The 24,929-nt window shown below is 38.6% G+C and overlaps 1 protein-coding gene across 1 annotated transcript in view; it reads right to left on the reverse strand.

Moving 5' to 3' along the window:
• Positions 1-24,929, reverse strand: part of ROBO1 (roundabout guidance receptor 1) — a 404,089-nt gene that overhangs the window by 30,376 nt on the left and 348,784 nt on the right. The window contains exons 17-24 of the mRNA XM_058661768.1: positions 22,241-22,438; positions 18,334-18,360; positions 16,891-16,933; positions 10,246-10,400; positions 7,389-7,724; positions 5,377-5,484; positions 2,267-2,411; positions 1,127-1,372 (exon numbers count right to left, since the gene is read on the reverse strand). Of these exons, the coding sequence (XP_058517751.1) occupies positions 1,127-1,372; positions 2,267-2,411; positions 5,377-5,484; positions 7,389-7,724; positions 10,246-10,400; positions 16,891-16,933; positions 18,334-18,360; positions 22,241-22,438 (1,258 nt within the window). The remainder of the gene's footprint in view (positions 1-1,126; positions 1,373-2,266; positions 2,412-5,376; positions 5,485-7,388; positions 7,725-10,245; positions 10,401-16,890; positions 16,934-18,333; positions 18,361-22,240; positions 22,439-24,929) is intronic.

Genomic DNA, 24,929 nt, shown 5'->3' on the forward strand with positions numbered 1-24,929 from the left:
AGGAGACATAATAATTATGCTTTACTATTGAGGAGATAGCATTGTGGCCCAGCACAGTAGGCTGCATTCCAGGATGCTGGATCCCCAATGGGCACCAGTTCAAATTCTGGCTGCTCGACTTTTTATTCAACACGTTCTACCCTTCAAATAAATAACTAAATCTTTCATTAAAAAGATTGTGCAATTTAAACTCTGTAGTAGCTTCTTGATGATGGAATTGTTAATAAATATAAACTGTATTTTAATCCACAAAGTAAAATTTCAGAGGCAGAAATCAACATGTGTTATTCAAGAATACAAAAAGACAGTCTTCTGAGCAATTAACACACTAAGTTTCAAACACTAACAGGAATATAGAAAGTAACATATTTTTAAATATAATGTGTCAAGGGTAAGAACATAGTACAAACAATGACAATGAAAGAAGAGCTAACATGATGCAGTAATTGATTTTATGTCATTGAAATGACAAGTGAAGTCATATATAATATAAATGTATTGGTTGGTGCTGCTCAACCAATCCACAGATATTACAAAGTCAAACACATACACACATACACAAACGCAAACATATCACATATCCACAGAGTCCATAGTCCTGGACAAAAGGATTCCAACTATTACAGAAGCTGAAATAAAAGTATCTGAGGTCAACATACAATAAACAGACCCAAATCATTCTTCTGCAGCATTATTTGCAGCTGTGATACAGCAAATCATTATGAGGAAATAATTCAAAAGGGTGGAGAAAAATCTATTTCCCATAGACCAAAGCAATGACTTACCTAGGTATAAAGAAAATTAAAACATAAAACTAGCCTTCATCAATAATACAGCACCATATTAGCAAGACATGTTCATGGTCTTCATGTGTTTATAAATGCAATCATCTTCAGTGGGTGAGTTAATATCTAATTTTATGGTTGTAATTTTCACATAGGTCAATTCGTTTAATGTGATAGTCAACAATACCACTTGATAAGTTCATAATTTGGACTGACTGTTGGGTGATTCTCCAAGAACAAGCTCATGTGACATGGAAATTATTTCATCATTCGTATTCAATAAACATGCTAAGAAGTAGAAAAGATTTTATTGGTCAGCCAAGAATGCCAGCAAAATGTACCTCCTGTCTGTCTGGTGCTGCAAGTGGCCAATCTCCTCCGGGCAGTCCTGTAACATCGGCTGGAGCTCCTCCTGAGGGGAAGGAGTCAGAGTGGCCGTGGACTGATGGCTATAGGACACAGCTGCTGGAGATGAAGCTGCTCCCCGCACAGGGGGCGTGGGGCCTCTTTCATCATCATCTTCTAATTCATCTTGTTGTAAATACATCCTTGCTGGTGGTACAGGGCATGGCATCTCTTGGTCATAGCTAAAACGAATTATAAGGACAGGTTGACTTATTCAGGTTTGTCAAACAAGCTCTTTGTATAGAAAGTACACCATCTGTTTTTTCAAATCCAAACATGCTGGGTTATGTTAGAGATATTAACATTTCAAGGACACGGAGCTTTGTGAAATACTATATATCAATCTTTTTCTAGAGATCACCAACTGCAATAGTATATTACAGGATCTGAAAAGTCAAGTGATAAAGAAATTCACTCTACATATTTAACTGAGGATATCCCAAATATATGCTTTGTATTCTGTCCCTCCAGCTCAACAGGATTTAAAGAAGGTATGACATTGAACTCAAAGATGGAGTTTTGGACTCGGAACCCATTTTCTTTTGAGAATCCTTTTGGAGCGAGACACACTGGAGAGCAACTGATTTAGTCCAACACAATACACCTCGCAACAGAAATCAAAACAGATCACTAGTTGTTACAGTAAGCATAGAAATTAACTAATTGGTTTTCATTGTGGATTGGTGAGTGAAAAAATACCTACAAAATAATGAAAAGGTTCTCAATGCCTCTGCCAGATCTGTGTAGGGTCCAACATGTATCTGGGGACCAGTCACAGGTGTCTTACCACAGGGAATATGGTTACTAATTAGAATGGCTGGTGTGTATCACATTTCTCATGATCTTTCTGCCTCTAGTCTTCCAGCTTCTGCTCTCCTTTTCTGGACTCTCCCATTGCTTTACAAGTGCTTTATAATTTGAACCAAGAGAGAATAAAATACTCAAGATTAAGGCAAGGTATACATATCTTCATTAGCTGGCTTATGTTTGCCTTCCCAGATTAACCTGTCTCTACTGCGTTTCCTGCCACCTCTGCAGGACTCCACATTTGTGCAACTGTTCTGAAGGTCTCTTACCTTTCATCGACAGAAACACTGTATTCTTCACTATTGCTGTGTGGGGGAGGATGTGCTGGGGGAGGGGGAAGCAGGTCTGCCCAGTTCATGCCACCCTGTTTTGGTACCTTGGGTGTTCGCGCCCCCTTCTTGTGCCCTTGACTCCCTAGAAAAGAAACAGAACATACATTTTTTATTTCTGGCCTTAAAATTTTCATTGTTCACAAGTGGATCATTTCTATAAATATAATCTTAAAATTGTATTTTTTATATAGAAACAAACATTTCTCATTAATTTTAAACAGAACTTTGTATAACAGAAGTAAAATATCATCAAGTTTATTGTCAAAATACACAGCAAAAAAGGAATAAAACCAGAAATGAATTTTATAAGACATACCATTAATAGTGATCTTCCTGAAGCAATTAATTGCATTATGGATTATCATCTAAAACAAATGAGCTGTAGACATATTTTCTGGAGTGCTTTTTATTATTTAATTGCTGGAACTCAAAATACAATATGATATAGATACGATCTATTAGAGTTCCACTGTAGCTTTAAATCACTGAATATATATAATTTGTACTTGTCCATTGAAGTGTTTTAGGCATGATAATATTACCAGCCTGCTTCACAAAGGCTGAGGCAGGAAAATAATTGCTGGAAGAATAAAACTAATGACAAAAGAGGCAGGAAAATAATCTGCCAAAAAAGACAAAAGGATTTCCAGCTACTGTTTCTAAAATTATGATTTAGAGCAAAATGATGTTGCTTGATTATTCTTAGTAGTTTGAAACAGTCCAATTATTCAAGTGCTCCAACACTCTGGTCTGAGAGACTGGACCTGTATTTTAAAATAGTGTGCCAGGAATTTTACAGCATTCATTCTTAAAAGCTGTGGACTGAAGTTTTTGTAGTTTCTCCCTAATACATTCCAGATTCAGATGGTTGCTACAGACAATAAGCCCAAAATTGTTTTTATTTTCATGTGATACTTCAATTTCGTCAAATTGGTCGTATGTTTTTCTTTTTAACCATATAAGCAACAGCTCCAAGTTACATGGTGCATGAAACAGGTCTTAGCAGTTCTTTCTTTTTTCCTAACTCAGGCGGGAGTTCTCAGTATAACGGGTTTGTGTGTTAAACCAGATGTTCTTGCTCAGGCATGTTATTGCACCCAGTGTGGGCCGAGGGACAGGCTGTTATTAATGAACGAGGCCCACCAGCCCTCTGCCCAGGCGTCTCTGTGCTCTCTTCTGCCACTCTGTGGCCTTGCTGACACTAATCAGCATCTTTCTTTTGATTTCTTGACACACAGCCACTGTAACATGTACATGTTCTCAAGATGTCCAACATCACAAAATATCTCCTACATTTCATTGACTTGATCTGCTCTCTCCCCTAATTGGCACCATAATGTACACCCTTATACTGTTTCACGAACTATTCACAGAACACCAAATGATAAATAACTATAAAACATCAAGATCTAGCTACCTAACCTATGGGATGGAAAAACTAGAGTTTTTCCCATTAAGAAATGATTCTCTCTGTAAGGGACTAAGAATTCAAAGATACAATGGCATAAAATCATCAACAATTAACATATTTTTAATATTGTTTACTCAAAACAGAAAATCAGAAAAACATAAGAAGGACAGGAACACTTAATTAAAAACACCTAGCAACAAATTTAATCCAGTTGCTGGCAGGTGCTATTTTCACCATGTCTTGGAGCCACAGGCTGGTCCTGTGGTCAGTGACTCTATTCTCATTGTGATGTGACTTGCCACATGTTAGCTTGAATAATGAACCGCCTTTAAGTAGAAAAACAGGGTGTAAGTACCCATCTGCAGGCCCTATCAGAAGAACAGCTGGCAAACAGCTGTAATAGCACGCAGATCCCAGGAAATAGGCCTCAACGTGGCCTTCAAGGCACTTACAGACTGAGGTTGGGAGACTGCTTCAGAAGTTTACTGGTACAAACATCGAGGAACCATAGAGAGATGGGAAACAGAGACAAATCCCCATTGGATCTCCAGCTAATCTGACTGACTTCTACGCCTTTGATTCTGCTCAAGCACACTCAAACACCATGTGCTTTGAAAGTGTAGTTTCAGCTCATAATATATTCAGCAAATTATGTTTACAATATTTTTAGTTATGATTGGTGAGGAAAATAGCTTTATAAAATCTCTTTTATTTGATAGAGAATGACAGGCAAAGACAGATACAAACACACAGCCTTCCCCCCACCCCCCACCACTCCATCTGCTGGTTCACTCCACAGACGCGCACAATGGCTAGAGCCAAAGCCTGGAACAGAGAACCAAACTATTACAGCCATGATCTGCTGCTTTCCAGGGTGTGCACTCGTAGAAAGCTGGAATCAGGAGCTTGAGCTGGTAAGCGAATGCAGGTACTCTAATGTGGAATGCAGATGTCCTAACCAGTGCCTTAAAACATAGGACACAGGCTTGCTCCCACAAAAAGATTAAAAAAATTTAAACATTATAAAGAGGGGGGAGAGGGATGGGAGGAAGGGAAGGGGGAAGAAGAGAGAGAGAGAGAGAGAGATCTTCCATCCATTAGTACAGCTTCATCCACGGGGCAACAGCCTATACTGGATCAGTCTTAGGCCAGGAGCCAACAGCTTCATCTGGGTCTCCCGCATGACTGGTGGGAACTCAGATCCATGAACTATGTACCTCTGGTTTTCTCAGTCCATTAGCAGGGAGATGTATCAAAATGCAGCAGTGTAGCCAGGACACAAATCAACGCCTACATGGGATACCCACATCACAACAGGCAGTTTTATCTATTCCACTATAATGCTGCCTCCTCACCCCCACACAATTTAACTCCTTTGAAAGATAACCCATGATCTGGCTTTTCTAACACTCATTAATGAGGAGGAAAATAGGATGCTCAGTTATTGTTGGCCTTTAGAACACACACCTTTCAGTGAGGAGACAGTCTCTTGAGTTACACAGATAAGACTCACACTTGGAATTCAAAATATATGAAATAGTTACACGTCTCCTACATGGTCAGTCCACCAATATTCACTTGCTGATCTTGGAGCACCATCTTTTTAAAAGGACAGGTTGATTTTCCCCTTACTTACCAGATGTGCTACTGCCCCGGTCTGAACTGTTATAGGATCCTCCTGTATTTTGGTCATATGATTGATTGTAGGGGATAGTTGGAGGAATTGCATCATTTGCTCGATAATCTAGACATGTCAATTGGAAAAAATAAGCATGATTTTCATTGTGTTAATCATTTTTTAAAATTTCTAAGTCATTGCAGAAACTAACCAGATAATTTACTCACTTTTCATTTTTACATTCAGATGTCCCAGAAATGAAAGTTTTAGGTTAAAAATGGAGATTTATACACACACACACAGACACACACACACACTCTCTCTCTCTCTCTCTCTCTCACACACACACATATATATAAAATTGTAAGTGTAGTTATATATAAGATATCTAAGGTTAAAATATTACAAAACAAAACTATAGCAGTAGATATCATAAAACCATCATGTCTGCAAATCATACAACATAAATTATATTAAAATATACATTAAAATGGAAAATTGTCAGCAAGATTATATCTGACAAAAGCTATATCCATGATAGGGAAACAAAAATGTCTTAATTGGCCCCAGAAATGCTTCTGCTTACTTAGGCAAAGGTAAAAATCTAAATGGAAAGCTCCCCATTGGAACTGGAATTTAGTCTGTTAACCATGTGTCAGTCTAGCTGCATTCCAGCGTCTTTATTACAGTCTGAGCTACCAAATCTGCTTACAGGCAATGTAAACAATTGGAAATATTTGTACAGAAGACTGTCAGAGCTTTCCAAAGTCAAGAGTAAAACCACACACTAACGAAGAATAATGGGACAACAGCTTGAATCCCCCCTGTAAATTCCATAATTGCAGAGCCTGTTCCATTCACTTTTGTCAATCTTTGTCATGAATTCATATAGTGCTCTCCTTAAATATTTATTAGATTAGGTTATCATTTCAATCAGCTGCTTATCCAAATGTGGGAAAAGGCTAGATGACTTTGTAACCAATTTAAAACACATCCTATAAACAAAGACTATCAAAGGGATTGTTTCAGTTATCTTTTTGTAATCTTCATCTGCAATGTGTTATATTTTTGAAGAAAATATTTCCAACTCAAGCCAAAGGAAAATATGAGAATACTACCAAAAGTTAGTGAAAAATTGAATTCAAAGGTAATTTCATTTTGCTACAAAACACTTTTGAAGTACATGCATGCCCATGAGTCCATATCTCAAACTATCTGAAATAAAATGTATTCTTTACTTGGGCACTTGCACAACATTGCCCCACATTAGAGCAATACCTTTTTTCTAGAGGTATACTTTTGCAAATCAGGTTATTAAAGCAGTAGCCTAAAGGACTACAAAGAAACCAAATACCTATCTCCTCCAACTCTCACACATTACAATGGAGAAACATTCCCCTCAGGCCATAAAATACTATGCTGCTGCTTCAAGTTAATTCTAAACTCAATTTATTTTAGATTCTATACTGACAGACTTCAATCAGGCCAACCAAAGAAGTGTAGGCCTTAAAATTATATATATTGCAAGTCTTAGTAACCACACAAGGTAAGTGTAATACAACAAATTGAACTACTTCTCCAGTTCAAGTTTAATTTAATTATTTTCCTTCAGTTTAATATAAAAAAATGCCATTCATTTATATGACCATGTAGAAGCAATTATCTTTCATCCTCAAGTGGAAAGAATGGGATAGTCTATTTATGGAAAATGTGAGGTATTGTGGTTGGACATCTGCCTTATGAATAAAAGATTATCTGTCCTCAGCAATTCCTCACCTACTATTAAATTTAAATTAATCTCAAAACCGTTTGAAAATGCTTATATATTATTATAAAATCAATTTTCCAGTGTTATTGTTGTGCTAATGAACTCTTTGACACTGGAAATTTTGAAACCAAAGAAATAAGAAAATATTGGGAACCAAAGAAATGGTCTGACTCGCGAGTCTCAGACAAGTCTCAACAGCTCATCCTGAAGGGTCAAGAGCATCAGTGCAGCAAAGCATGGGAGAGAATGGTAAGCTTATCACCTTTGTTCAGCTTGTTCTGCTCCATGATGTTATACTGAACTGGTGCCACCTCTTGCTTCTGCGGACCAGGTGGTTTCCAGTGCTTCTCGCCGGAGTCCCCACTGCCATTGCTCATGTTATTGCTGAGGTTTGACTGGATGAGTTGGGTGGTGGCGTAAGGTGTGGGCTGCCCTGATGGATTGACAAAACGCCCATCCTTCAGATTTGGGCTATTGAAGGTTTTCATCTCATTGATTTTGTTACTAAGGTCCACATCACCATAAACAGTTGACTCAGGGAGCATCAGATTTGTTTGTTTGTTATCCAGTTGGTTGTTATAATTTGCTATACAATCAGCTATGTGCAATGGAGAGGAAAAGGAAAACGTCATTCTGCAGGGTTCTTGGTTTCAAATTTCTAAGTAGCTTTGCCAGTCACAGTGAACTTGCTAGTTATAGTACAAGCGGACTTAAGGAAGACCGACACACAAAGTCTTACACACTTTCTAAAGAAAACAAAACCAGATGAAATAAGACAGAATCTGCATGGAGAATCATTTTGAGTATCAATTTCTTCCAGCAAATAATTCATCCAATTTAACATAGGTTTTCTTTGCCAACTTCATTATTAATGATATCACTTAAAAAATAAAGGTGTAAATGCCTTTATTGTCTACTTTAAATCGTCTGGTCTTGGGCTACTGTACTATTGGAAACAGTTGTTGAAGCAACAGAACAAATTATGTGGGTTGAGATTTCAGACAGAGGCAACAAAAACTGTCTGTAGCTCCAAGTTCTTGAGATGCCACTATTTTATAAAGTAACTCAACTAAAGAAATATGAGAAACAGGCATAAATTGTTACTAAACAGTGAGAATAACTTGATTAGCTCTTCACTTCGTCATGTAGAATTATTATTGTGAGAGAAGATGCTAGGAAACCATTTTTCATGCCTTTATAAAGACACGTCAAAATGCCTAAGAATACAGTAAAAATAGCTAAATGAATCCTAGTAACCATGGACATTTAATTAAATAAAGCCTGGACTAATTCCTAATGTGACTCAGATCTCACTTTCACTCTAAATTTTCTTTCATTTAGATATTTGGGAATTAAATAACTGATACAGACATATTTAAAGTATACAGTGGAAGAGCACTGAACAGCAGGAACAGCTGAAGTCATTTTAACATTAAAATATTTTAAGGAAATTAATTAAGCTTAAAACATCATTACTTCGTTCATGTTGCTTAAAACTGTCACCAGCCTTACTTAGAGAATTGTTTCTAAACTGGACATTTTTAAGAAATGATAAGTTAACATGCTTGCTACTGAATACGTAAGTATGAATGCACTCTTAGCAAATCCATAAATTCTTTATCTTACTGAACTTAACCACTGTGCATTTCAACCATAAAGGCCTGGGATGTGGGGACATGTAATTCATCTGGCCTTCCTAGGTATTAAATTTTGTTTAACAGTGGTCAAGAAATAACATAAAGGCACCAATGTTCCAGTAATCTAATTTTGCTTTGCTGGTCATTCTATATGAATGCTCTCCAATAGAATTGCTTGAAATGATGGACACAGTCTGTATTGTTCAGTTGAGTAGTCACTGGGCACATGTTGCTTCAGAGCAATTGAATTACATATAACAATTGAGAAATTGAATTGAAATTATATTTATTCCATCAATTTAATGTAAATAGCGATCGGTAGCCACTGGCTACCACATTAGCCAAGACAGTTGCAAATCTCAATTTAAATGAGTATCACCATTTTTCTTCCTTGTAAGTGTCAGCACAGTGTTTCTCTCACTACTGATTATGTGGTTATTTACCTTTCAGGATAACTAAGCTAATCCTTCACCTGCAATCCCCTCATTCCAAATGGGTGCTGGTTCCTGTCCAGGCCGTTCTATTTCCTATCCAGCTCCCTGCTGATGGCCTGGGAAAGCAGGAGGAGAGATCAAGGTCTGGGCACCTGCACCCTAGTGGGAGATAGGAAGGAAGTGCCTGACTCCTGGTTTCTGATGGGCTCAACTCTGGCTATTGTAGCCATTTGGGCGAGTGAGTCAGCAGAGCCGACAGGTGGAAGCTCTGTCTTTCCATCTCTGTAACCTTGCCTTTCATGTCAAAGCAAAATAAATCTTTAAAAGTAAAAGAAAAAACATTAGAAGGATTTAAGCGTACAAGTACAGACTGTTAAACCATAACTTAAATGTCATCTTGTTTTTCCGTTGAATTACAAATGCTATATTACATCCATAGTCATCTTTAATCTCAATATATTCTATGTGAATACTGATTATTTTTTTGTAAAAGAACATTTATTTTGTTATCTGAAATCTTTTTTACTTTGCATCCAATCTTTTCCTATTATGGCTAAGTGCAAAATATTTCTTAATAAAAATACACAATAGGAAATAATTGTATGCACACACTCATCTAAAAAACACATATTTCCTAAATCTCTAGTATTTTTAGACAACAAAATGTGACTTAAAATTTGTGTTATTTTTTACTTAAAATCCTGTTATTACTATTGTACAATTCTTGTATTTATGGATGTATTGAACTTTTGTCATTCCCTGAATGCTAAAAATAATACTACAAATACCTAAATAGTTGCAATTAAACAGCATAGCCACATATATTCTTAAAAAGAGAAATATTTGGAAATGATTTCATTTTTCTTTATTTGCTATCTATTCTAGAATTTACACTCTGCAGGAAAATTACATGCTATGGGAAAATCTTCACGGAAGGTAAGCTATGGAGGATTGGGGATGGGAGAAGTACAGGCGTCAGGCTAGTCTGCTAGTCTATAGTAAGCATTTCACGAAAACACGTTGTCCAAGTTCTCTCTGTGTCCCTAACCTGGGCGACTGTATGTTGTCAGGTTGCTGTCGCTGTTCCCGTTGCCTGCTGTGCAGCAGTTGATGGAGCAGTCATTGTGATTGTTGCCAGTGTTTGGCCACGTGTCAGCCAGCCATGGCTGTGTGGCAGGCTCACTGATGTTCAGAAGTCCTGGCCTAAAGGGGGGGGAAGGGGGGAGGAGGGAAATAGACAAGCAAAGGTTATGTAAATAGCAAAGAGTATTTCCTATTCCGAACGCCAACATGCTCTTCATTGCTTTATTCTCACAAACAACTAGCTGAATCATGCTGAGTGATATTATTCCCTATGCTACACAGACAAGGCCATTGCAAAAATCATGTTCCAAGGTTTGCATCAATTTGCATAGAAAAATAAATGTAAATTGGAAGGGTTTACACATAAGATTGACCATCATTTGCAATGTTTGCTATATTTAGAGATGATGATTAATAACCAAACATGAAATCTGAATGTGTAAATACTATAAATTTGAGTCACTTAGTGGCTTAACAAATATCCTAGATAAGGCAGCTTTCATATTTTCAATTTTGACTTAAGTCAAAAATTCACAAGTCTTCTCACACCTTTACTGAAAAATGGAACGAGTTTCTTTACTTAGACAATGGATCCTTCTTAGTGAGCACATTTACATAGTTTTCTTAGAGACTCTTCCAAAAAGTTCGAGGTTCTGTGACATTTTGCCTGGAGCCCCATCAAAGTTTTAGTGCACATTTCTGGAAGCCTGTCAACATTTTCTGATGGTGATAATAAAAAATGTCCTAAACCCCTACATAAGCAAAGGAAAGCTACTGGGTTGTACCTGGTAAAACAAAATCGTACACTGCAAGATGCAATAGCATTCTTTTTTTTTTTTTTTTCTGGAAGGGGAGGCAGGAAAACCTTAACAGGTGGTAATCCGCTTTGACCACACATTGGAGTTGCAAAATACATAAGCAATTCTGAATGGGAGACTCAGAACACTTGTGCAAAGGACTAAAACTCCAGTCCACAAAGGCCATTCTTTCCGGTTCTTTCCAAAGCACTGACAAAAGTGATAATTCAGCAGAAAAGGTGACAATGTACAACCTGTCCCAACAGTAGGTACTATGGATGCTGCAAAGATTTTCTTTGAGATTTAATTTGCTTCATTGCTCATTTGTGGCTTCTTTAATAAAGTATAATCACTAAGCTTCTCATTTACCTGAAACTCAAAAACCTGACATTTCCCTTACCATAGTTCCTAAGTCATCAACTGGGGAAGTTCATCATGAAAAAAAAAAAAGGTAATTGTAGGAACAATTCATTTTAATGCAGAATATCTGTATTCAACTGTGTGTGTGCATTTATTTATACAATAAAATGAATGCACATACTCTTTGTTCTTGAGATGAAGCCTTATTCTGAATTTATTCACATATACTAACTAATGCATTTAATTAACACCACAACTTTACAAAGAAAATGCTGCTAACAGGCAAACTTTACATGTAAGAATATGGCACATTTGAGAAGTGTTAGAAACTTGCACATGGTCATACAGGATGAATTCATGGTAAAGCTAGGATTCAAACTCAGGCAATGTGGCCCTAGAATTCTCTCCTGCATCCAGGAGGGAAAAAATACATATGCTGGAGTGTGTAGAAACCTCCTAAAGCTCTCCTAAAGATTTAGTTTATTTTTATTACAAAGTCAGATATACCGAGAGGAGGAGAGATAGAGAGGAAGTGGAGCTGCCGGGATTAGAACCAGCGGCCATATGGGATCAAGGTGAGGACCTTAGCCACTAGGCCACGCTGCCAAGCCCAGCTCTCACATATTCTTAATAAAAGGAAGAAAGGAGAAATCCATCTGAAGTACTGAAATTTAGGATAAAGCTGTAAAGACTGAGCCAACAGACCATTAAAATTGTTGATAAGAACATGCTTTGAAGAGTAATGCTGCTGAGCTGTTGAAATTTCAAACATTTAAATGCAAGCTATATGAGAGATATCTGGGTTCTTTGAAATAGATGTCAGTTGCAGAAATTCCTTCCTGAGTAATCTTTAGTTTTCCTATTTTATTTCCCCCGAACTTAAACTACGAATGTTATCGCTTGCAATGGGGGAATCTCAACTGAACTTGAGCTGTGGTTATGCAACAAGGTGGAGGAATCCACCATGGTGGGAGGGTTTGGGGAGGGGTGGGGAGAACCCAAGTATCTATGTAATTGTGTCACATAATACAATGTAATTACTGAAGTTAAATAATAAATATATAAAAAAAAATAAATAAATAAAACTCCATACTTGACACTGTACAAATGCTATGGGTGTTTGAAGTATGGGTCAATTAGAAATCTTCCAGTCTGAGTTGTATGTTTGAAAATGAATAAACAATATTTCTATGCTACTAGGAATACCTCTGAAAAACACTTTCTCAGTGGATACTTTGATGTCATCAGGGGCTGAGAGAACTTTTCACACATATGGGTGATTTCCAACAGGAAGGAAGATTAACAACTTAAATCCTGTTTTTTTAAGACTTGAATTTGGATGTGAGTCATAGTTATTTGCCCAAACAAATACTAAAATGCCCTAGGTGTATTAGTCTTTTTTAAACTGTAAACTTTATAGGCTGCCTTTAATACATTGAGCTTTACCTAGTGTTTTTGAAACAGATTTTAGCTGCCCAAAAATAAAATAATTAAGCAAAAGCAAACTGAACATTAGTTACAAGGATGAACCAGTGTCTAGGATATGTAATGTTATCATATCTGGGTATATACAGTTTCAAAATGCCTTTACACCAAAATAAACTCATCTTTCAATTCATTTTCCATGAATTTTTTAAAGTACCATTAAAATTTCTGAAGGGAGTAGATTTGTGTCATAAAGCAAAAGAAGACACATGTACTTTAATCATTGTGTGACAATGACCTTTAATCTCTCATCTTGTCTTTCTTAAGTTATTTTCATCACACATTCCAGGAAAAATTATCTGAACTATTCAACCACAAAATAAAACACTCCCGGGTCCAGGAGCTGGGAAAATGGTGGTAAAAGCTAGCTCTAAGGCTTGTTGGGCTGCAAGCCGGGGGATAAAGCTAAGCCAGCCAATGCCATAGCGAGGAGTAGGGCTTGAGCTGTATTTCTTTGTCACATCCCACTGACAGGAAATATAACACTGGCACTCCCTGTAAAATGAGCATGATTTCTTACCCCTCTTCAATTTTCCTCTCCTTTGACATGGTTTATGTCTTTGCTAGAATTTTAAGTTTTTTTTTTACAAGAAATTTTAGGATATTTGATGTAGAAAACTAAATGAATAGAAACACACAGCTACTTAATAATTCTATGGTTGACGCCCTGAATAACCTCACATAGACTTTGCATTTTTCCAGGTGACAGAGGGTCAACCAACTTGCCATAATCCTCCTTCTCTCCTTTCTGGGAACTGGATTTCTAATCTTTGGGAATTAGAAGAGAGTCCTAGATTACCAAATCTTTCAGTAGAGTAAAAACTTAGCTCAAAATATATCACTAACTGAACTCAGGTCTTCCAACATTAATTTTATCATCTACTCCATCATGACTTTCTTGAACACATACTGGTAACATTTTTCAAAGATAAATAATCCATATGATATATTTGAATATATTGACACAATTTATTGAATCATAATAAGCAATAGGGAAAAAATCACTAAATGATAGGTCGTGTCTATAGGTATTCCAGTTCTCACTTTTTATTCCCAGGGGCATCATACACTAAAGAGCGACAAACCCCTTCTGTTAAGACCCACATGGCAACCTCTTAAGCCTCTATAGTCATATTTCTGCTGTACCCACTCAACTTGGCCACCTCAGTGCAAAAGCACACATGGAAATACAAGAAATGAGCCTTTCCATATTATCAAATTCTGCTTATGCAAACAATATTAGGCTGGATATTGTTTAAGGATGAGCATGACTGAAGCAAAAGAACTGTGTTGCTCTTATTTGGTGCTTAATAATATAGTTTACAGCAAAAGGTTCGAGAAAGGTTTCAGAAGGGGAAGTTCAATAAACACAAGAGGGGCAATGAACCCACATCTCAGGCTGACATTAAGCAGATGCAGTGTGTTTGGAACAGGTAAGAGAATCCAACATTGGCACATACCAGGTAGGTGACAGTGATTGTGGTGCGCTGCTCATAGGGATATGAAGTGGATTTGCAAAGCCCTCAGGCTTGTAGGTTTCACATGCATTGCTGAGTTAGGGGCTTGATATTTTAATCATGCTGGGTCCTACAGAAAATGGGATTTTCAGCAGTTCACAGACATGATCAATATGCATTTCATAAGCTCATTCTTGTTTCAATGAGCAAGTGGAATTGGCAGGATGCAGCGTTCATTAAGAAGCTGAAGGAAGGCCAGCTGAAAAATTCTGTCATGGATTAGGTAAAAGGAGAAGAAGGGCTTGAAGTGAAAGAATATTAGGAATAGTGCTAAAGGTCAGAGCTGCAGTCAAAGGGATGCTGTGATGGATGAAGAAGTTGGGAGGGGATGACCAGAAAGCTTTGGCTTGTATAGTGTCAGTCAAGTGAAGTGGAAAGCCAAAAGCAATCAGAGTGTAGGGGACGGACATGAAAGACGGCAATGCAGAAATGGGCTTTGCTCTTCATTCTCCCACACCTGCTGGAACATGAAACAGTCGCAAAGACCCATACCATCACACACAGCGAGGACGCCTCTTCTTAATGCACCTCTGTATTTCTTGCATGTTCAATTTATCCCACTGCCCTTATTAACTACGGATACTACACAACATGACGTTTTAAAAAAGACACTGATTATTTGTCATCTACCTCCCCCACTATAACATAAAGACAAGAATTTTAAATGTCACTCTGATACATTCCAAGCAACCAAAAGAGCAGCTGTCACACAATAGGTATTCAATCTATTTAACAAATAAAGTTATCTGTAAAACTCAAGGCTTCTTCCAACATCCAAACCTTCCCCATCCCTTCATTATGGAAAAGTAATACTTTCTGCTTACTCTTTTACATAGATCAGTCTTTCTGTGGTATTCTAGTATAAATACAAAAACCTATGTCTGTGTTGTGTCTCAGTGAGGTTTCCACTCAGGTACACATCACATTGTCAGTTCTGCCATAGAAACTAGAGTTGCTGCCTCAGCACTTCTGGCACTGTTTCCAATGTGATGGTTTGGTGTATCTTGGCTGTAAATTCCTTTACAGCAGGAACCAGGTTGGTATTTCTGATTCTGCACATGTGTGTGAACATGCGCACACAAGTCCGTGCACATGAACTAGTGAAGAACGTATATAAGAAGCTCAAAGGGCACTTCCCTATTCTTGGATGAATAGAAAAATTGAGGTCTACTGTCATGATTGTAGACATGTGGAGAGGTGGTTGACAATCAGTCATTCCACAGCAACCCACAGGGTAATGTTCTGGCGCCAAAGGCACTTTCATGCACGGAGGGGTTGTGGATAGGAGGTGATTCTCCCAAATGCACAACCACATTCTACTTGAATTCCCACAGTAAGTGGTTTAACTCATGTTGAAGATATCCTTAGTTTTGGGGTCTTCCAGCATCTGGTTTTGTTTCACAAGTTTGAAAACAGGAGAAAAGCAGTGCCCAGGAAAGAAAGCAAGAATTCTTCTTGCCAAATTTGTATGGTTTGTGCTGAAGATGGCCGATAGTCACCGTTCTTTCATTGTTCTTTGTCATGCACATGTTCTGCCAAATCTTTCAATGTTTGGAATCGGATGATTTGTTTCTAGGATTCAGGAGGAAAGCTTCTTCACTGCTCAGTAGTAGTAAGCACATCTTTTAACTATACAAGGACATGAGGTAAGTTAATCAAGCCTGAATTAGAAAATCGCTTGGTTGATGATTGTTTTTCTTATACCTTAAGCTAGATGAAACTGTTTTGGGGGAGGAAAATTACTCTTATTGTGGAAAATCCTGACAGTTGGCTCATGTAATTGATACCTTATTTCAGCCCCTTTCAGCCGCCTGTCACATCAATTTGTGATTTCTCTGTGAATATATTAAAGTTCACTGAATAATCATGACCAAAAGAAATAATAAATCTAAGATCCAGGCTAATTTTAATGAGGGTGCAGAAAAGACTTTTTGTTAACAAGCTACATAGGTTTCTTCTTTCATCTGAACATATTTCCCTACAAATGGAGATGTAAACTATGTTGATTTCATAACACGAACAAACAAACATAACCTGCAACAACTGGCAAGCAACTGCTGTGTTTAGCAGGTTTTCAAGTGAACACTTTTCTTTGAAATTATCTTTAACCAGCCATAGTTCTTAATCTTCATAAATGCCATAGCTTAATCACTTTAACGCCTGTTAATTATCTATTATAGCAGCAAGCCTGTTTTTTCTTGGTTCACGTGCTCCCTCTGGTGTTCATTTGCTGAGAAACAACTGTCCCTGCTAAGACCTAATACCTGTATTTTTGTGCCTAAAGCTTGGTGGAACAGCATAATTCAATGGAGCTTTTTTTTTTCCTTAAGGAATTAGAGAAATTTCACCTTTAAATCAAATCTTGCAAGCAAAAAGAGTGACATCTTGGAAAAATACAATAAGTAATATCTGAAACCCATTTATGATCAACAAAACAAGTGAGACAATTACCTCCCTCCGCTGCTCACAGCTTCTCCTCCTCTCTGATAAGTTACTAGAAAGTCACAAAAAAGAAAAAGGAACAGTTAAGAGCCATGTTTATATATTTGAAATAGCTGATTTTGTGAAAAATCTCGTCTATATGGCATTCTATCTCCCTTTCTACTCAGAAGAATCACAAAAAAGTCACAGGACACAGATTTCTGATCCACCTGGTCATTTTCTGAGCGTGTTTACAATGACAACATCACTCTTAGCTTCTTCTCACAACATGATTAAGAATTAGCCAAAATAAATAAAAAAAACTGTTCAGTACATGCCTATTAAATAGAATGATCACACCTTTATACATTAGCATTCCCATAGATTGTTCAGTTTTGAATGTATGACATTGTATGGTTTTTTAATTGTAATCTTAAATTCAGAAAAAAGTTCCTTCTAGTGGATTATGTTCCCAGAACTTGGAATACCAGTAGAACAAAGCTCAATGGTGAATCTTCCTACAGACAAAATGGCGCAGCAAGCGGTGACTATCAATTAATGTGTCCTATTTTTTCATTGTGACTTATAGAAATATCTGTATTATATTTATATCAGACATGTACCTATCATAAAAACACATTTTAACATTCTTGAAAGCATTTTCAGCTCAATAAATTTTGGCAATAAAAAAATGTAGCCATAACAGCAACAGTAAGAATTTGCACGTAGTTAGGCCTGAGGTTAAGAAGATTAGCTTTTCTGTAAACACAGACACATTTTTCTAGGAAGAAATGTATTTTCAAAAGCTGCCAAATTCTGCTACTTAGAAAAACTCAAAACTGCGAGTCTGTTAGGGAGAGATAACTGCTCCAAATGATTACAATAACAGGATTAAAAGCGGGCAGCGTAACTTCAGGTACCCCTTCTAGCAGAGGTGAGCAGAGAGAAGCGGACCCACTTTGCAAGAGGCTGAAGAGAGCCGAATGCTAGGACTTGGAGATAACGACAAGTTTTATCCATCCCATGTGCTGGATTTTTTGGTCACCTTTAAGGATATTGATCCCCTGGACACAGAATTACAAGGGAAAGAAAATTTTTGTTGGAAAAAACCTGAAATCGCAGCTTAATTAAGGGGAGGAAAACCACTGCCAAGTATGAAATAATCAATAAAGTCATTAGCATGTTAAATCATGCTCAGGTCAGAAGCAGTGTGTCTACCTAATGAAACACATGCAAACAAGACTGCGATGCAGTGTGGGGTGGCGAACAATTACATTCGATGGGTGGAAAGCAACACCAACCATTTCTATTTCCAAGGCATGCCTGGGGTGGCTATTTGAAGCACTGTATTCCATTTTATGTCCATTCCCCCAACTTACAGGCAGAAAAAATCGAAAATAAAAACAGAAACATAATAGTATAACACATGCCAAACTAACAAAGGAAAGGAGGAGGGTAAGTGCAAAAATATACCTGTTGGTGTGAAGGTAAAAGACGGGACTGAAAAATCAAAACAAAAAATAAACCAGTTATTAAGCTGAAGAAAGAAAGCGAACATATCACATTAGTATAAATCAAGCAGACAGCTGAACATAAAACAAATGTAAATAACTAAGCCCGTTGTTCTGACAATTTGATATATGAATAAAACCAACTTTGAGGTTGACAAAAGCAGCTTGTCTCTACAGGTACCATTCTGAAGCGTCTGACAGCCCACTGTGCTTGGGGAACCGTGCTGGGTTAGCCTGCAGACGACCTTGAGTTTAGCAACACAGATTTAGCTCTCGGCTTTCGTACAAACAGGAATGCTCTGCTATTAATCATCTCCAAACATGGGATGATGGATTCTTAAACAAGTATTATCAGGGACTTGCTGGAACTTTATCTCAAAATCTGAAAGTAAATGCTTATTAATGTGGACTCATAGGTGAATTTAAGTGTTTGCCACGGAGCTGGGGGGAGTGGGAGGAAGGAAGGAAGAAAGAAAGGAAGGAAGGAAGGAAGGAAGGAGGGAAGGAAGGAAGGAAGGAAGGAAGGAAGGAAGGAAGGAAGGAAGGAAGGAAGGAAGAAAGGAAGACACAAAAACAAAGAGAACCATGAAATCAAACTGTTTCCCTGACTAGAAATACTTGGCTGTCTGACATTCTACACTAACAGTCCAATGCTTCACTTTGATTATCACAAAAATTTGTGAATGGACCAAACTACATTCAGTTTTATATTTCAATTTTTTTCAATTCCAATCTGTATTTGCACAATTTCTAGGAGTAGGCTGAATGTTTTGTCTTTAAAGCTACGTGAGAATTTAAAACAACAGGAAATAACACCCTCTGAAACCCTTCACTCTCTCTGCAGTTATAAATCTTAATCTAATCAATAATGCTTGAAATTGAACTGCAGACCTCGAAACAAGCAGCGCTTCCTCCCCCATTCTTTCTGTCTTCTGCCATTCCTGGGCATTGGACAGCACCGACACAATTTCCATGGCATTTCACAGAGGGAGGATATGGACTTATTTTCTAACCTTGCCATGATAATTGAAAGTAAATGTTGCTCTAGTAAAGAAAACAGGGAAATTTACATTGTTCCTTTGAAAATGAAAGTCAGTTTAAGAAATGCCTGAAAAAAAAATTAGGATAGTGACTACACATCATGCACGGAAAAGCTGCCAAAAATATATCTCCTGTCTCCCATCTTAACAGGAAGAGAACTTGACTTTGGGTTAGCAGCATGTGGGTTTGCAACCAGCAGGCAAGAGTATCCTGTACCATGGCCACTTCCTAACCAATCTATCTCAGATGGTACTAGAAGGAACAAAAACCCACCCATCTAAGCAGTGGACCCAATTAAATCGCTGGCCTTCATTGGCAGGACAATGGCCCCTGCCTTGACAATTCTATTGTGTCTTCTTTGAGACAGATCTTTTCAGTGAATCAATGTAATTTAGCTACATTCAAAAATCCCAAGCCACAACAAGTCTTCAAAAATAAAAAAAAAATAGTACATTTGAAACTAAAGCTATTCACACCAGAATGGAGTGCCTGAACATGAATTGGCTGTCGCAAGGACACAAGGAATATATGAAAGGCCCTTGTTATTACTGCTCCATTGCTAAGCCCAGTTTGAGGAATTGAAGGAGAGAAGAAACAAGGTCAGGCTAAATGAAATTTTCACTGTTAGCACACCGAAGAACAACTTAATTCTCAGAGCTTCCAGGAACATAATAAACTCTCTGTGTACCCAGCAATGCTGCAGCAATAAGTGAATGTAACAGAGGGGGCATCAGGTGTCCAGCAGACGTCATGCCCAGAGCTCCATTTGGGAGGCATGGCGGGGGGGCGATGTGAAATACTCACCATTAACCAAAACCATACCCTAGTTAGCTAGTCAACAGACTCTTCTGTGCCGACCTTTATTTTAGATACTTCACTTCCATTCATCTTAAAATCATCAGCTTTGTTTATGCAACTTAATAAATCTATTTGTGGTACAGAGAGATAGGGGGAAGAGAGAGAGAGAGAGAGAGAGAGAGAGAGAGAGAGAGCTCCCATACATTAGTTCACTCTGCTAAGCACTTGCAATGACCAGGACTGAGAAAGGCACAAAAGCTGGAGAACTGGAATTCAATCCACTTCTCCCATAGGTGGCAGGAACCCAGTTACCAGGGCCACTGTCACTGCCACCAGGTGTCTTTATTAGCAGGAAGCTAGCTAGCTAGGGTCAGGACTCCAAGCCAAGAACTCTGAATGGGAGGCAGGTGTCTTCGTCGCTAGGCTAAATGCCTGTTTCCCAGCTCTTTGCATGGCATAGAAAATATAAGAACTCAAGATGAACATTTTCTTAAATGAAAAAATGCCAACAGGATGAAGGGAGGAAAGCAGAGTCAATACTCATCGAATTACATTTGTAATTATGTTCTGTGATTTCTACAGAAACACAAGCTAGTAGAAAGAACAATGGTATTAGTTTAATTGGGTTTTCAGAAATGGCACACAGGCATTTGTCCGCATGCTCCAAGGACGTTAGTAAAGGAAAAAGAGGTATTTTGGGGGGTTAGGGGTGGGATTTCCTGCCTCATTTTTAGACTTCAAGACAATATGCAGCATTTGAATGGTTATAATCACACAGCCTGGACACTTAGCTGTGATAAAAAACAGGATCCCACTGACTGGCTGTTTACAAAAATGGAGTTGATGAAGGTCTTTGGACTGGGGAGTTCAAAAGACTCTGCATATATTTGCTCATTAGTCAAATTACTTATTCCAGTCGGATTTCAAACACAGTCCAACCCTAACATACCACTCCTCTACACTCCACCCCACAGCCTCCTCCAGGCCCCTTCGCTGAGATGAACCTGACATGGCACTCATGGGCCTCCCATCACTCTGCTCTGTTCACATCAGGAACACCCGCTCTGTTTGCAGTGACCCCAAGGCTCTCCAGCTCCATTTCACATGCAAGGATACTGACATTTTGCTTCCTCTCTGGACAGGACATGTGTCTGAGGAAAACATGTTTCAGCATGACAATGCTAAAGGCATGTGTGCATGTGCAGGTGAGGAGACCACTGTGGGGTCACTGGCTGATGGTTGCTGTCCCCGTGAAGGGTGTTGACTCCTTTTAGCCAGGACATCTGGTCACAGCAAGCATAACTCGTTTAGACTGCTTTCCCAGATGACTGTGTAAATTCCTAGACACACCCCAGCCCGAGCAAGCAGCCCACATTCTGGCAATGCCAGAGAAATGAGCTGGCCAAAGATGTTCAGGAAACATTCATTGAAAAAACAATAAACCTTTACTCAGGCTCTGCTAACTAAAACACATCACTGAATCATGTATTCTCTGTGCTCATAGAAAAAAAAAGTATGAACAAGAATATTTAGGGAGTTTTTTCCCTTTGGCTCATGAAGGGCAACAATGTCCCCCCTTAAATATGGCTGAACCAATTCAAAGCCTGCATTTGTAAGTCCTATGGATAGAACCTTAAATTTTTTTCTTCCAACATATAAAACAGTATATTACTTTCCTAAGAGAACCAGGACTTGTACAGCATCCAAGTCTAGAGCCTCTTTGGTGAAATCTACTTTAAAGTGACCTGACTGTGAGACATTGAGAAAATCTATTTAACTTGATGCTGAACCAGATTTCACACCAGGGCCCTTCAAAAAGTTCACAGAATAAAATAATTTAAAAGCTAAATTCCTTTTGGTGTAAGTAAATGGATTGTGAAATCCACATAGTTTGGGTTTAAACCCATTTCCCCTGGACTATTTGAAGACCCCCTCCTGCGTAAATGCTGCAATCCAAAGTACATTCAAAAACCTTTAGGTAAGAGTTTGAAACACATAGTAGACTATGAAAACTGCGGGATGGTTGACACCTTTCCTGATGCCTGCGTAGCTGCTGGTGAGTCCATTTCTCTTCTTGCGATGCCGATAGAGCCAGATGCTGAAGACCATCAGGATGATCCAACAGGCAGCGCCAATGCCTGCGATGAAGGCCGGCTGCTTTACCACGTCCGAGATCTGCTGGGCAAGGCTGACTTGGTCCTCGGGCGACACGGGGTTGCCGTGAGAATCTGAAAAGTCAAATCCTGGTTGGTTGGGGTTTGCAATTCTGCGTGACAATGTCAGCATGCTCCCAGGATATTAAATCACCCTCCTTATTCTTCTATTTTTGGACAACAATGAGTGGCTTTTCATTCTGCGTGACTAACCATTATTAATTAAAGTAGTTCAGAATACTTCCAGTCAAAGTATACACTGATTTTTATTCATAAGTGGGTGACAATTATATGGGACTGAATTTAAAACAAAAGCAATGGTGTAGGCTCTGTGTGTGTGTGTGTTGAGAGATGGGGGAGGGAGGAAGAAAAAGAGGAAAGGAGGGAGAGAGATTGTATGTATACATTATGGCGATTGACATCCCAAACGCCTACATCAGCCTGGGTTGGGCCATGCCAAAGTCAAAAGCCAGGTACTCAATCTAGGTCTCCTTTTAAAGGCAGCTACCATCTCACCACTGGAGCCAGCACAGCTGCTTCCCTAGATGCACACTGGCAGGGGGCTGGAGCTGGGGATAGAGCCAGGTACTGAACCCCGGAATTCTGGCACAGCATGTAGATGAACCCAGGGGCATTTTCTGCTGTTCTACCCTTGTTTCTGTTGTCTTCCACAAAACTGCATGCTACTCCTTAAAATAAATTTTCCAAGACAGGGTCAACTAATTGAGAAAAACATAAATTAATGCACACAGAAAAAAAGTTTTGAATAAACATAGAAAGAAAAGACAGCTTTTTTCCCAGACTATAGAAATCTTTAAATACATGTTCTAAAATGGGGAAGAGATAACATTTTATTCCTCTGTAAGACAGACATTAACAAAAGATTTGTGTCTTTCTGTGTGCTATCTCCAAGTTTATCTCAAAGGACTCTTAACTGTCTTAGAAACACAATAATTGAATCTATGTTCAAAAAGGCATGTAGAATTCAGTATCATTAACACACAATAAAACTTTTAAAAAGTGTTACCATTGAAATAACAATGAAGAATCTTTCTTTAATATAATAACCATTACCATCAATGGGTATATGAAAAGAATTAAATATGGAAAAGTATTTTCAATTGTTATAAAGAGCTAAAAAGACTTACATTTTTTAAGCCATTGTGATTTGAGAATTATAAAACCGATGGAGTACAGAACTAGTAAGAATTAATAAGTTATTTACTTATTCATGTTTTCAAAGTATGAAGAATATTTCTCTAGTCCCCAATACATCAGATCACACAGAACAATCTGTAAAGACTTTGCAGGAAACGGCTGGCCACTATTGTATCATCAAACCAAAATTCCATTTTGTTGGCACCAAGTGATACCAATGTTGGGGCTGGCCAATGGGTAGAATTCCCATTGGTATTTGTGATTTTAATGTCCCTCCAAATGTTGAAATCAGGTGTTGGTCAATTTTATTTACATCAGTGATTTCCTACGAGTCACCTGATTCTTAATGCAGCTTTTTATGATTTTATGTTGCCTCGGGATCCATTTTACATCTGGACTTAACTCATTCATAGCAAAAGCAGGATTGAGTTACTATTTACATAATTTGCAGTTCTCTGTTTCTGCCTTTGGTTAGCCCAGACACTTGCCTGGTGACTACCTCCCTATGGGACATGGGGATACCACACCACTTTAAAAAGTGTTATTTACTTATTAGAAAGAATTAAAGAGAGAGAGAGAAATCATCTGTCTGCTGCTTCCATTTGCTGGTTCACTTGTCTAATGAGTAGGTCAGACTGGAAATTCCACCTGGTCAGCAGGGTCCCACGCATTTGGACTATACTCGGCTGTTTTCCCAGGTGCACTAGTAGGGAGCTGGACCAGCAGTGGAGAATCCAGGACACAAATCAACACCCATAGGGGATTCTGGCATCACAGATGGCAGCTTACCCAGCTGTGTCATGACACTGGCCTCAAAACAACCCACTTGACTCACCACTCAACCTCCAGCTCCAAACACTTGTGGACTGTACAGTCAAGTACAGTGCCAACCTGGCAAACCCTGCATAGGCCCAGTTATTAGAATGCCCAATGAGAAACCTTGAGGAAGGCGTTGACTATTTATGAAGACCTCAGTATCCAGGTTCTACCCTAACCCCACCAGCTCTCTTTCTTTTTCTTTTCTGTCTGTGTGTCTGTATGTCTGTCTGTCTCCCTTTTTCACTGCCTCTCTCTCTCTTTCTCTCTCTGAATCTGTCTCTCTCTTCTTAGCTCTCCTCCTGTTGGCAGGATGCACTGCCACTGGGGCTTTCTCACCGGCCCTTCTGTGTCCTCCTCTTCTCTTGGATCCACCAGTCAGAAGTGACCTCTTCTATTTTGTGTAATTGTGTTGCCTTGCCTACTCGGTGACGCTTCTCACCAACACACGGGGCTTCCTCTGCCTGGAGTCAGGCTCCCCTGGACAGGGCGTGTCTTGGCATCTTGGCAAGCATGAGCAGAGCGGACACAGATCAGACAGGAGCTACAGGGGCCCTACCAGAACAGACGAGCCTTCCTGGGAGAGCAACAC

Source organism: Ochotona princeps, chromosome 3, assembly GCF_030435755.1.
Source record: "Ochotona princeps isolate mOchPri1 chromosome 3, mOchPri1.hap1, whole genome shotgun sequence".
In the NCBI taxonomy this organism is placed as follows: Eukaryota; Metazoa; Chordata; class Mammalia; order Lagomorpha; family Ochotonidae; genus Ochotona; species Ochotona princeps.